The sequence below is a fragment of the Lactuca sativa genome, chromosome 7 (genome assembly GCF_002870075.4).
Source record: "Lactuca sativa cultivar Salinas chromosome 7, Lsat_Salinas_v11, whole genome shotgun sequence".
Taxonomy (NCBI): Eukaryota; Viridiplantae; Streptophyta; class Magnoliopsida; order Asterales; family Asteraceae; genus Lactuca; species Lactuca sativa.
This window is the reverse complement of record NC_056629.2, coordinates 118,330,832-118,344,695: the sequence shown is the minus strand read 5'-3', so window position 1 is coordinate 118,344,695 and position 13,864 is coordinate 118,330,832. Positions and strand designations below refer to the sequence as shown.

At 38.1% G+C, this 13,864-nt stretch overlaps 1 protein-coding gene and 1 non-coding gene across 3 annotated transcripts; one reads left to right on the top strand and one right to left on the bottom strand.

The window, feature by feature from the left end:
- Positions 1–5,515: 5,515 nt before the first annotated feature.
- Positions 5,516–13,010, bottom strand: LOC111897064 (folate-biopterin transporter 1, chloroplastic). Of its 2 annotated transcripts, none has more exons than XM_023893036.2 (9): positions 12,600–13,010; positions 11,203–11,414; positions 10,458–10,522; positions 10,056–10,218; positions 8,678–8,826; positions 8,368–8,595; positions 7,876–8,044; positions 7,596–7,688; positions 5,516–5,943 (listed from the first exon to the last, which is right to left on the bottom strand). In XM_023893036.2, the coding sequence occupies exons 1-9, from the start codon at positions 12,847–12,849 to the stop codon at positions 5,638–5,640; spliced, it is 1,635 nt and encodes a 544-aa protein (XP_023748804.1). In that variant the 5' UTR covers positions 12,850–13,010; the 3' UTR covers positions 5,516–5,637. The 2 variants fall into 2 exon arrangements, with proteins under 2 accessions (XP_023748804.1, XP_042752463.1); XM_042896529.2 differs by lacking the exon at positions 12,600–13,010 and adding an exon at positions 12,359–12,510.
- A 542-nt stretch (positions 13,011–13,552) lies between these two features.
- On the top strand, positions 13,553–13,655 carry LOC111897070 (U6 spliceosomal RNA). The gene has a single exon (XR_002852086.1). It is a non-coding gene; the product is annotated as a U6 spliceosomal RNA (small nuclear RNA).
- The last annotated feature ends 209 nt before the right edge of the window (positions 13,656–13,864 follow it).

Here is a 13,864-nt window from a genome sequence, read left to right as displayed (position 1 = left end):
GTGATCGTATTCATTGATGATATTTTGGTGTACTCGAGATCTAGAGAGCAGCACGAGGAGCATCTGAGGGAGATTCTCGGGGTATTGAGGTCGGAAAGGCTTTTCGCCAAATTCAGCAAGTGCGATTTTTGGTTACGAGAGGTCCAGTTCTTGGGGCACCTCGTTAACCAGGATGGGATATTGGTCGATCCGGCCAAGATTGAGGCGGTTATGAGATGGGAGGTGCCGAGATCACCTATCGAGATTAGAAGTTTCCTAGGTTTGGCCAGCTATTATCGGAGATTTATCCGGGATTTTTCCAAGATCGTCATGCCTCTCACCAAGTTGACCCGGAAGGGTGTTGCTTTTGCATGGGGTCCGGAGCAGCAGACCTCGTTTGAGACACTTCGTCAGAGATTGTGCGAAGCCTCGGTGCTAGCACTCCCGGAAGGGATGGAGGATTTTGTGGTGTATTGTGACGCATCGATACCGGGGTTGGGTGCAGTGCTGATGCAGAGGGGGCATGTGATAGCATATGCGTCGAGGTAGCTGAAGCCTCGTGAGACGAGGTATCCCACCCACGATCTGGAGTTGGGGGCGGTGGTGTTCGCTCTCAAGATCTGGTGTCACTATTTGTATGGGGTTCGGTGTACCATATACACGGACCACCAGAGTTTGAAGTACTTGATGGATCAGCCCAACCTGAATATGCGCCAGAGGAGATGGTTGGATGTGGTAAAGGATTACGACTGCGAGATCCTATACCACCCGGGCAAGGCTAATGTTGTAGTCGATGCCCTGAGCCGTAGGGCGAAGAGCGCCCCGCTTCGAGATGTTTGCATGAGATTGACAGTGATGACTCCGGTGTTGGACACCATTTGAGGGGCCCAGGCGGAGGCCATGAGACCGGAGAACCGCAAAAGGGAGTGAGTGATCGGGCAGGTATCGGAGTTCGTTACTGATAGCCGAGGACTTATGACCTTTTAGGGTCGGATTTGGGTACCGTTTGTGGGCGGAATGCGTACCATCTTAATGGAGGAGGCGCATAGATCGAGGTTCTCGATCCATCCCGAGGCCACTAAGATGTATTTGGACCTGAAACGAGAGTATTGTTGGCCCTGTATGAAGAGGGATGTCGCATGGTTCGTAGAGAGGTGCTTGACATGTCGCAAGGTTAAGGCCGAGCACCAGCGTCCGTATGGTAAGTTGCAGCCATCGGAGATTCCCGAGTGGAAGTGGGTACAGATTACCATGGATTTTATCACCAAATTGCCAAGGACTGCTATGGGTGTCGATGCAATTTGGGTGATTGTGGACAGGTTGACGAAGAGCGCTCACTTTCTTGCTATTAGTGAGAGCTCTTCTGCTGAGAGGTTGGCAGAGTTGTACGTGAGGGAGGTGGTATCGCGGCATGGAGTACCGATCTCGATCGTCTCAGATCGAGATGTGCGTTTCACTTCCAGATTCTGGAAGAAATATAATCAGGAATTGGGTACGAGACTGCATTTTAGTACCGCATACCACCCACAGACTGACGGGCAGAGCCAGCGAACAATCCAGACGCTCGAGGACATGCTTCGGGCATGTGTTGTATTGGACTTCGGAGGGAGTTGGGACACGTATTTATCACTGGCGGAGTTTTCCTATAACAACAGCCATCATTCGAGCATTGGTATGCCACCCTTTGAGCTATTGTATGGGAGGAGGTGTCGGACTCCCATTTGCTGGGGTGAGGTACGGCAACGTGTGATGGGTAGTACAGAGATAGTGCTTCAGACGATAGAGCAGATACAGCAGGTTTGACAGAGGTTGTTGACCGCTTAGAGTCGCTAGAAGAGTTATGCGGATAGGCGACGATCTGAGCTCAAGTTCCAGGTCGGTGATTTTGTGCTCCTGAAGGTATCTCCTTGGAAAGGAGTGATCCGATTCAGGAAGAGGGGCAAGTTGGGTCCTCGTTATATTGGTCCCTTCAGGGTAGTCGTGAGGGTAGGCAATGTAGCATATCGGTTGGAGCTGCCCGCGGTGTTAGGGCAGATTCATGATACCTTCCACGTGTCGCAGTTGAGGATGTGTATAGCCGACGAGTCGACAGTGATACCACTGGAGGATATTCAGGTGGATGCGAGTCTGAACTACGTGGAGAGGCCCGTTGCGATTATAGATCGAAAGACCAAGGTTCTGAGGAACAAGGAAGTGCCCCTGGTGCAAGTCCAGTGGCAACATCGGAGAGGGTCCGAGCTGACCTGGGAGTCGGAGTCGGAGATGCGAGAGCAGCATCTGGAGTTGTTTGCAGCATGAGACTTCAAGGGCGAAGTCTGGTTCTAGTGGGGGAGAATTGTAACATCCCGAAACTAAGGTAAGCTATTTAACCCTTCTATTTTTGCAAGTTGTCAAGATAATTCCCTTAAGTTGAAATATTGGACTTATGAGTACGCTGGGCGTAATGAGGCGTACGCCGCGCATACTCGCGCGCTTATTTTGAACGCGGACTCGTCTGGGTACGCTGGTTACGCTGGGCGTAAGGTGCCCAGATGCAAACCCTAATTAAGGCTTGTGCACTATAAAAGGAACGTTAAGTCCTTTGCCCCAGCCACCATACTTCATTAAGTGAGCCCTAAGAGAGCAGAAAACCCGTATTAAGCTTGTGTGTATGTTCTTGAGCTTGAAGGTGCCTTTTTAAGGTGAAGAAGGAGAAGTGGAAGCCATTGTTGGAGCTAGAAGTTTGAGAGCAAGAGTAGATCCGAGTTCTATAGAGGTTGGAGCTTCTTCCTGAGGTAAAAAGCTCAAAGCTTTCCTTGTCTTTCATGAGTTTTGCTTTATGGACCCATTTTTAGGGTTTTTGGTTCAAAGGTGGAGACTTTATGTGCAAAGAGTCTCCATAAGCTTAAATCTGGCCTTTCCCAGTGTATTATGTGATGAGGGTTCATAAAAATCCAATCTTGGCCGTGGATATTGAGTCATGCATGAGTTATGGACTTAACATGGAAAGAGGAAAGGTGTTTTGAGTGATGGGTGACCTTTACAGCCATGCAAAGGCTTAAAGGTTTCAACTTTATGGAGTAAGTAACCCTAGAGAATCCAGATCTGGAATATGAGTTCATGTCTTAACCCTTTAAGACCAAAATCCATAAAGTAGGTGAACTGGGACTTACGTTGGGCGTAATCCCAATACGCGCAGCGTAAGGGGTCGCGCACCCCGATTCTGTGAAGGCACCGGGTACGCCCAGCGTACATGTTTGGTACGCGCAACGTAACCCGGAGGGTTGACATTTGTTGACTTTTAGGGTTTGGTCAACTTTAGGGTATTTGAGCCATTCGAGGGGTAAAATGGTCTTTTACCCTCTTGAGAGTGCTAAGGGAGGGAGTGGTCTAGCCTTGGGAAATGTGTTGATGTTGAGTGTTTATTTCATATGATTAGGCGGAGGCTAGATCCTATCTCACAGAGTCCGAGATTTCAGAGTTACCGAGTTACCTGAGGTGAGTCTTCTCACTATACGTTACCTAGAGTGGTATTTATGTGTTGACCGGAGGGTCCTATGTCCTATGTATGAGATTATGTGCTATGAATGAGTTTATGTGCTATGTGATATATGTATTTTATATGATTTTATAGACCGGACCGGAGGGTCCAACGCTACAGACCGGACCGGAGGGTCCAACGATACAGACCGGACCGGAGGGTCCAACGATTTAGACCGGGCCAGAGGACCCAACGAGCTATGACCGGACCAGAGGATCCAACGAGCTACAGGACTGGAGGGTCCCGCTGAGACACATCTGTCGGAAGGTCATACTATAGCCTCGAGTGGCGTATGTGTTGTATGCGGTATTTTGGGGAACTCACTAAGCATTTATGCTTACAGTTGTGTTATGTGTTTCAGGTATTAGAGAGGACCGTGGAAAGACGCCGGCGTGATCCGTAGTCAGGAGATTTTATTTGTGATATTGGGATATGTATTATTTTGATAACTACAGTTGAACACATGTTTTGAGAATGTTTAAATATAAATTCGGTTGTTGAAAAGTGAAAAATTGTTTTGAAAATTTACGTCATTATAGTGGTGGTAAGGGGACAAAGATAAAAAAAAAAAAAAAAAAAAAAAAAAAAAAAAAAAAAAAAAAATCTTGCCATTTTGGAAGACATGATAAAAGAAAAGGTTGGCTGAAGAAACAACAGGAATGTTGTATAGCCAAGGTGATGGTCAATACTAACTTTTTTCTTACAAAATGAATAAATTGAGATGACAAAGAATCTTTCATTTTCTGCAAAAGAATACGAAAACTATTGAGAAATTTTTCGCTATAATTATGCATAATTTATTGTAGTTTATAAATCAGCATTGCCTTAATTCTGAATGCAAGTTCCTGAGATGTACACTTAAAATGTATCATTTTTCCTTTCCACTTCAGAACTTTATACATTCGGCTAAATGTAAGAAATAGCAACGCTCTTTCGTCTATTTGTATAATATAACATCCAACTTTCATATTTCTCTATAACACCATTAAAATTCCAATTTCTTTTTTATTAAGAACTTTACTCTATTTCATATTTATCAAATATATCATTCAACTTTCATATTACGATTGTTGTATTTTAATAATTACTTGGTTTTTAAACAATCATCACGTTATTAGTTTGGTTAAAATAAACTTTATTTTTTTTATTATGCTAAATTGAAATTGTTAAAAATCCTATTAAACCAAACAGAATAAACTAAAACCCACAATGTTTGAAAACTATTAGTTGAGTTTTTTTTTTTTTTTGTAGTACTTTTATATTTCTTTTGTGGCCAACTATTGAACTAAACAAAAACAAACAAGTAGCAAGCTTGGGAGTCTTCAATAAGATTACATGGTACAAAAAACTATATAAAAACATTAATTTATTTATATGAAAAATTGTAAAATATCATTATTATTAAATTATATGTTCATTAGACTTTGACATATTATTTTTATAATCCAAAAACACTTTTTTTCCAATAAATTTCATCTTAGACCTACATATCATTAGAAGCTAATGAAATCAAAACATGTATATCTAAGATTTTGAATCAAGAAGATATATAAAAACTTAGTATATCCTTTTGTTGACATTTAATATTCTTTTGTGTCTATATAATAATTTTACACATACCAACCATGGATTTTACAGGTACTATGGATTTTACAGGTTATAACCTGATAGATGTAATATAGAAATCAAAAAGTATATTTACCATTTTCAATCATTATCCCTACTATAAACCAATCAAAGTTTGTCTTGGATACAGTTCTTTTAGCGTTATCCAAAACCACTAAACCGCTTTTAGCAAAAATTACCCATTTATCTAGATTAATGTCTTTATTATCCCTTTATCCTTGTTCAAAGGATTTGTTGGTATCGACTTATTTATATTTTTGCAAATAACGATTCTTATAGTTTTCATCATCTTTTCTGAATATAATAATAATAGCAAAATTTTACCCATTTATCGAGTTTAGGTTAATAATATGTTGTTCCGAACCTAGAATTTGGGTTGGCTACAATAAGTAGTCTAAAAAAAGTTGATTAAAGATTTTGATGAATCTTAGAATATTTACAGTATTGTTATGATGATCTGTTTATATATAAGTAGTGTTAGAAGGGTGATGTGATGATGAGTATGAGTAGTATCAACTAGACTTGAACTGAACAGGGACATCTTCCTTTGGTTTGGGATTGGGAAGGGGATTATGATTGGGAAGAAGGTGTAGGAGTGGCAATGGTAGCAAGGAGCTGAAGTTGCAGATGATTATAAGAAGGGCCAAGCTGTCAAAGCGATCCTTGGTGATACCCAAAACCTGGGTTAAACCCGCACCAAAAAGACCCCCAAGGACACTACCACCATTCGATACAGACATCAGGGTTGCAAACAGCGTTGCTTCCATCCCCTCAGGACACAGCCTTGCTGCTAGAACAAGAACCGGCATGAAAGACGCCTGCAAAAAAAAAAAAAAAAAAAATCAAAAATCAAAAATAAAATCATTTTTTATTTATATTTTTCTTTATTACACCAACACAGTATATGGGATGTCACCAACTTTTCGTTTATGCTCCACTCAAGTATATCAGATATCATCATCACTACACTTATCCACTCATCCAATATCAGATGACTCAACCCTAATAAAAACTGAAACCCATCTTTTTGCTTCGTTTAAGTTTCCAAGAGGTTTGGTTTAACCAGATCCTTTTTTCAAGTTTTTTTTTTTTTGGCAACCGAAACTAAAATGACAATATATATATATATATATATATATATATATATATATATATATATATATATATATATATATATATATATAATATGGATGGACAACTATTGTGTGGACGTGTAGATAGTGCTATTCTATGAGAATTACTAAGAAAATAGGTTGTTTAGTAATGTAAATGCGTTCAACTTCACACAACTATTGTCATTTTAATGCATTCACAATAATTCTTATTCATTTTTGTTCTCATGCATCATTTTTCACTCATTTTTATTCTTACAGAATACGACTCAATAAACATTTTGAACATTCTGACAGAATGAGAATAATAATAAAAAAATCTATAATAACCTTATAGACGGTTTAACTAGTGAGAATGTGTGATAATGACAATAGTTATGTAAGATTGAATGTATTCACATTATCAAACAGCATATTTTCTTTGTCATTCTCACAGAATAGCATTGTCCATACGTCCGCACAATAGATGTTAATCCATATAGGTTTGGTTTGGTTCGGTTTATATTATAGCTTTAAAACAACGAGAGTTTTCTGAATTCTCTCCTAAGTTAATAGGTATTATACATCTTTTTTTGGCAAATTGCGGGAAATAAATAGCAAAATACTTCACTCTTTTTACCAAAGTTGGCAATATACTTCCCTATTTACCAGCATACTTGCTTTACGCATAAATGGCAATGTATGTGGTTACATTTCCTAACACTAAAATATAAATGGCAGCATACTTGCATTCCTTTATTGGCAATAGCAACTTAGCAATGTTTAACAAATATAGTACATTTGAAAAAAAAAAAAAAAAGTAGCAAGCATTGCCCATATTTGTAGCGCGAGCGAGCAAAGTTTTCACCACCGATTTTTAGTTTTTCCAATTAAACCAACCATACAAGTTTGAGACGTTTTTCTTTTATATTGGCCATAATGACCTGTGATATCAGGTTAAAGAGGTTTTTGGCTATTTTTGAAAATTTGGCATATGATGTGGCATAACTATTATTATTATTATTATTATTATTATTATTATTATAATATTAAAAGAACGGACAAGCACATATACTTTTCTTTTTTCTTCTATAAATACGCCATATAAGGCAAAAGAAGAAAAAAAAAAGTAAAAATTGTTATATTAAATAGATGTCTCAAACTTGTATGGTTGGAGTGATATTATAAATATAAGAAATATGGTTAATCTAAAAGACTGCCGAAAACATAGTGGATTTTATACAATTAGCGGATACAGTGTTTGTAATGTTGGCATGAGTTACAGTGTGGTTAGTTGGGTTTGAAAAATTGTTATTGAATTGGCCTCTTAGCAAAGAAAGCAAAACGTAATTGTAGGAGTAGCATGAATTATTACATACCTGACCAAGAACTGTTATGATTAAAGAATCCCCAATTGCAAACCACTCATCACTTATACCAAACTGCCTATTTAGCCCGGTCACAAGGATAAGCTACAAATAATAAAATCCGTAGAATAGATTAGTGCAAAATCCATAAAGCAAAACCTACTTTCATCAGTCCATGAATAAAAAAGGTATATTGATTTAATTTGAATAAACTGGTAATAGTGTTAGGAAAAGTAACAGACGAAAGTAGGTTGTGGATTTTGGGGGGAAAAAAAAGAAATTGAATACAAACCTGAGTGAGGCCAAGGGCAGTACCAGTAAGAGTAGTAGCAAGAAAAATTTTGCGCAAAGGAACATTTTTCAGATATCCATTATAAAGTCCAACACCAAGAAGCGAAGCAATTGATGTCACAAGCTTAACACGCCCCAGGAACTCTGGTGTAAAACCCAGCTTATTTGTTCTGTATGCACAACAGAGAACATACATGTCTTGCGTCAAAAAAATGGCCCTGTTTGTTTTGTTACACATAATGAGACAAAATTGGAATCTATTATTCCCTCCTGAAAAGGAGGTCTGTGCAAAAATGCCCTCCCTTCTCATCATTGAAAATAGCCCTTGTCTAAGGCTAGTTTAAATACCATATACATCTTGTGCACAAACGAGAGATGTAGAGTAGAGTGTCTAGCCTTTTTTTTTAATTAATTAATTCATGAAAAACGCAATACAACTTGTACTGCACAACAAAAGGTAAATATATAATATAAAATATGATGATGTGCGTACGTGAAGTAAAACATGGCGGATTCGGAGTGAGGAGTTGCCTGCCAGAGAAATATAAATAAAGTGGGAAGGAAGACATTGGGTTGTCTGACTGCTTGCCACAGCTGAAGAATACTAGTACTAGTAGTAGTAGTATCTTTTGATGAACCACGCCCCATACGTTGCTCTTTGACTAACACAGCAACCGCAGATGTCAACAAAGGAAGCAACGCCGTAAGACCAAAAACAAACCTGTGAAAATTAGCACAATAATTCTTCATTTACACACCACATCAGTTGGTTGGGATTTTTTTTTTTTTTTTTTTGAGCATACCTTACACCATAAGCATGCACCAGGGAGCCACTAAAGTAGGAGCTTACGATTCCTCCAAAGGCCGAGGATCCCCAACATAGTGATTGAAGAGATCCTGATACACTTTGTGTCTCACCACGTGCTCTCTCTACAACCATGGAATCTACGACCTACAACAACAACATGTAACAGTTTAAACCATGGAATTAAAATTTGCAAACAAACAGACCACCAGCATTCTCTTGACTTTAGTTGTTGCTCTGGCTCATTGCTTATTTGCTTTGGTCTGGATGGAGGGTGGGGTTTTTGAAATTGTAAAAGACACTGACTTTCTGAAGTAGAAAAGTAGAATTAACCTTAATGACAAAGGAACGAAAGGAGGTGTCAGGTGTGGGTACCGTATAATAAAAACCTTTCTAGATAGGACAAGACAAAAGATTCCTTCCTAGTCCAATGGAGCCTAATTCTCTACATTTTAGAGAATCAAGTGCTAAACTAATCAACTCTCAACCATTCAAGGATCATTTATTGGATACATGTGAAGAATTAGCTATGTGGAGGGCTACAGTTCTCACATCACCTCCTTAAGGTAATTTCCTTCCAAATCAATGTAATTTCCATATTTCTATTGTGATTCTGTTAACAACCATTATAACTTTTCTCTTAATGATTTAAGTTGTGCTTTACTCAATAGCTAGGCAACGGGCATGAGCCACCATGCCAATAACACCCTAGATTAGGTGCGATGATGATAGGCTTAAGTGCTATGTGTGATTCATGTTTTAATTCATCTACTTTGGTTTGGATTAGATTACATGATGTGGCTATGATTTGGTAGAAATCCACATTTTCAATTATTTTTCTAAAATCCCCGAATCATATGTTTCATTAGTTGTTGTACAGTAGTAGGCTAGGCTGTAGTTATAGATTAATAGCAAACAACAAATCAATTAATTTTTACCACATAAATAATCGCTAAAACCTACAAAGTGTGGTTTCCAAAATTAAACAATATGCTGGTGATTTTTATTAGGTGGGACTTGGGAGAAATACCTTTCTATTTTTTATTTAATTTTTTCTTAAAGCTTGGTTTTATAGGTCCTCGTCACACAATTAAAAATTATATTGAAAGTACTGCATCTATTTAGACCAGCGATTACAACTACTGCAAGTTTACAACTTTTTATATCCTCAACTCAAATAAGATTAGATATACACAGGGTGCAACACATTATTAGACTAACCAACAACCCATAATTAACGGGGGTTTTGAGTCCTAAAATAGAGAAGAAATTTTTTGAAGCAGTGAGATTGGTTTCGGGTCCTGAATCCTAGGATTTTTATATGTCTGCACAGCCTACGTAAATAAGAATACAATACAAGTAGTAGTGGTACTTACAACATCTGAAAAAGCAACAGAAAGAGAGCCAAGAAGTATGCATAAAGCAGCACCATACTTGCCATCAACAAAACCGGCCATTAAACTCCATGAAAGAGCTCCAAGGAGTCCGGATAAAACTAGATACGACCTTCTTCGATACCCAAAAAGTGGGACCGAGTCACTACAAAAAGAAAAAAAAATTGTTAATTGTTAATTGTTATGCACAACTATGATGTCAATGGGACCCACACCCACTCCCCTCTTCATCTCTCTCTCTCTCTCTCATGCGTTGGTTGCGTGAGGGTGAATGTGAATGTGAATGTCCTCAACCTCATCATTCAAAGTTTGTCCTGTTCTGTCCAGTCCAGTTCAGTGTAACAAAAGCAGCCTACAGGTTTTGTAGTAAAAATATGCACCCACCTGATAAAACCATACACTGGCTTAATAAGCCAAGGCAACGCTGAAAAACCGGTTATCACAGCTGTCTAGTCAACCATGTAATAACGTATGGCTGGTTAGTATTAGCTAAATAAATATTAATAACTACAAACTAGATTATGAGCTAATCCATAGACATATTAACAATAAAACAGTAATCTTCTTCTCTATTCCTTTTGTAAAGGCCAACCTTCGGACTTGGGTGAAACTTCATTTGACAGTAACATTCAACTTAAACATACAGTATATATATATATATATATATATATATATATATATATATATATATATATATATATATTTGTTTTCAGATAAAAGCTAAATTATAAATATTTAAAGTTGCCCTTTTAGAAAATAGAAGGGTATTTGAGAACCTATATTATTAACAAGAAGGAGATGCTTGGGATTGAACTCCACAGGTTTTAGGACGGAATTTAGAAATCCATCGGTCAAAGGATGTTGTGAATCCAAACGGAATTGAATTTCATATTCATTAACAACTAAACACCAGGCTGGAATGAAATTCCGTGAACCTAAAAGAATTTATGTGCAGAGACAAAAATAACCTCTAAAGATGTGTGGCAAAACAAAGAATGAAAGAGTGACACAGGTGCATAAAGTCTCCTTGGTTTTGTACAAAAGGGACAGAAAGGTAGATTTTGTACACATTTTCACTTGTATTCTATTAATTGCAAATAAATAGGTAAATATACTAATATTGATGTACCTCCGCAGGGTCTAGATGTAAATCATCCTTTAAATAAAAGCTGACAGCGAGTCTAGAAAGCCCCAAGACTCCTTGGACAAAATATACCATAGCAACTGCACAATTATCCGGTGTAAGGTCTACACCATAACAGCTAATAGAGCGGATAGAGTATTTATTTTTATTCTTCTTAGGCACGGTTTGACTAGAAGAGACTGCCCCATCACCATCACCTGCAACAATGTGACGTAATATTAATAAATATGAGCATAAAGAATCCCTGTTAACCTAAAAAATGGTAGCAAAAGATATATTCCATAAATAAACCATATTTCTTAACAAGGAAGGAGTAGGACAGAAACAGAACATTGCATTCATGTCAGCAACACAAAATTGAAATTCTTTGTCCCACTCAAAAAGGTGGAACAAGGATTCCCTCTTGGTCTCTTTCATCTATAGTCTGTACAAAACACATGAATGTCCTCCTCATCCTCATTATTACAAACTTTATCCCATCCAGTTTTCTTCCATGTAACTAATGCAGCCATAGGGTTATTAGTGAAGGGAAATTAATGGTAAATCCAAAAACAGACTAAACTAAAAATGTAATAATAAAATGTTAAACAAGGAAAAAGAACAACTAAAAACCAGAAACTAGTATACCGATTTACAACATAATAATAAAGAGACATAATTTTAATGATTCATCATTTATCATCAAACAGCCCTCTCTTATTAAGAAGCATAACTTCATTTGCCAATTCAACAAGTTGTAGTGTACTACAAAGTATCATACACTGTTTGGTGTTTCCCTAACATTTTGGAACTGACAATAATTTGGCCTGTTGCGCATCAATCTCCAACCCACAGACGCACATTTCATTTCAAGACCACACAGATATTCCTACATCGCATGTCCCAAGCAAAGGGAAGAGAATACATCAACCGATTTGACTTTACTGATGGTTAACTGTATCTAGTTATCTGTTATTCCCATGAGAATAATTAGTCTAAGCTGCTTGTATTTTGAATCATGGTTACAAGTCTAGATGAAACATCAGAAACCCTAAGTACAACAGCTTATTAGTCGAACATGTCATTAATTCTAGCATGCTCTCAGATCCTCACCCCATCACTCCCTCAGGATGCCAACAGATTCTAATTCTAGTATACTCACAGATCCTAACCGTGTGAACACCACCGGAGTGCCCAACTTCGCCCAAACTGATTGTAAATTGGCTAACTGAATCCACACTGATAACTCTACTTGCTGCAAGACCGTCAATTCCCACACACCATATGCTCAAAATACCGCAGATAACAAGATAGAGGCGTCTACTTCCTAAACAAGATAATAGTAGTAGTAGTAGTACATATTCACTACAAGTGTAAAAAGCAAATTATCACTTCATCCTTACGGTTTCTGGAACTAATAAAGGGCTCATCCTCAGCTGGCATAGGAACTGTGACTGACATATCGCTTTGCGGCGGCGGTGTGGAAGTGGAATGTGTTCTACTGCCTTTAACCGGAACCCGCTTGACGGAGGCGGGGACAAAGGTAGATGGTCTCCCTGGGATCTGAGAGAGGCTAGCAGAGAGAGAGACGTAAGGGAGAATTGAAGAATTTGGTGACGTTACGACGGAGATTGGAGAAGTCGTGAATATCATTTTTAAATGCCTGTTTATGCAGGCTCGTGCTACCAATTTTATGACGATATTCAACAGACTCCCTTTGTTTAGAGGATAATCACTTACACCCGTGCCCGAGTTCAAATTAACCAAAGAAAGATAAGCAAATGGAAAGTGGAGAGAAATGGAAAGATCATTTTCCCTCCTATCTTTCCTTCCCATTTGGGAGGATTTGGAAACAAAGAAGAAAATGATTAATTTTCCTTCCATTTCTTTTCAACTCGGGAACACAAAAGAAAATTTTGTTTTCCTTTCTTTTTTTTCTTTTCTTTCGTGACATTCTTTTCTTTTCTTTTCTTTTCTTTTGATAAACTCGGGAACGAGGTGTTAGAGGGTAATAAGGTTTCCAGTTTGTCCGTATTAGGTCACTAAGGTTTTTTTTTGTGCGTATTAGACCAATATGGTTGCTATTACCGTTTAGAAATAGTCATTTTACCGGTTTTAGGTAAAATGACTATTTCTAAACGGTAATAACAACCATATTGGTCTAATACACACAAAAAAAACCTTAGTGACCTAATACGGACAAACTGGAAACCTTATTACCCTCCTAAGTCATTAACCCTAATTTTAAAGAAACTGAGAATATATGACCATCAACAGTAAACTACTTCGTTTATAACTCGCGTTGTCCCATATAACCTGCTACTCCTCTATATGGCAAAGCTCTTCATCTATAGTCGTCCCTTTGGGGACATCCGATAAAATTGGAACGATACAGAGAAGATTAGCATGGCCCCTACGCAAGGATGACACACACAAATCGAGAAATGGTCCTAAATTTTTTTAACCCTTCATCGCCTTCTCTAGAACCCTAATTCCCTTTTCAAATGCTAATAGAGTTCAATTGCAATTCTTATGTTTTAGTAGTTCATCTACTGAAGTCATGATCAGACAACATGTGGATTCTATGGTCAGATTGATCTTCTTGTTGATGTCTTCAACCATTTGTGGCAAGTAAGGGTGATCTTTCTTTCTATAAAGTCTCCCTTAA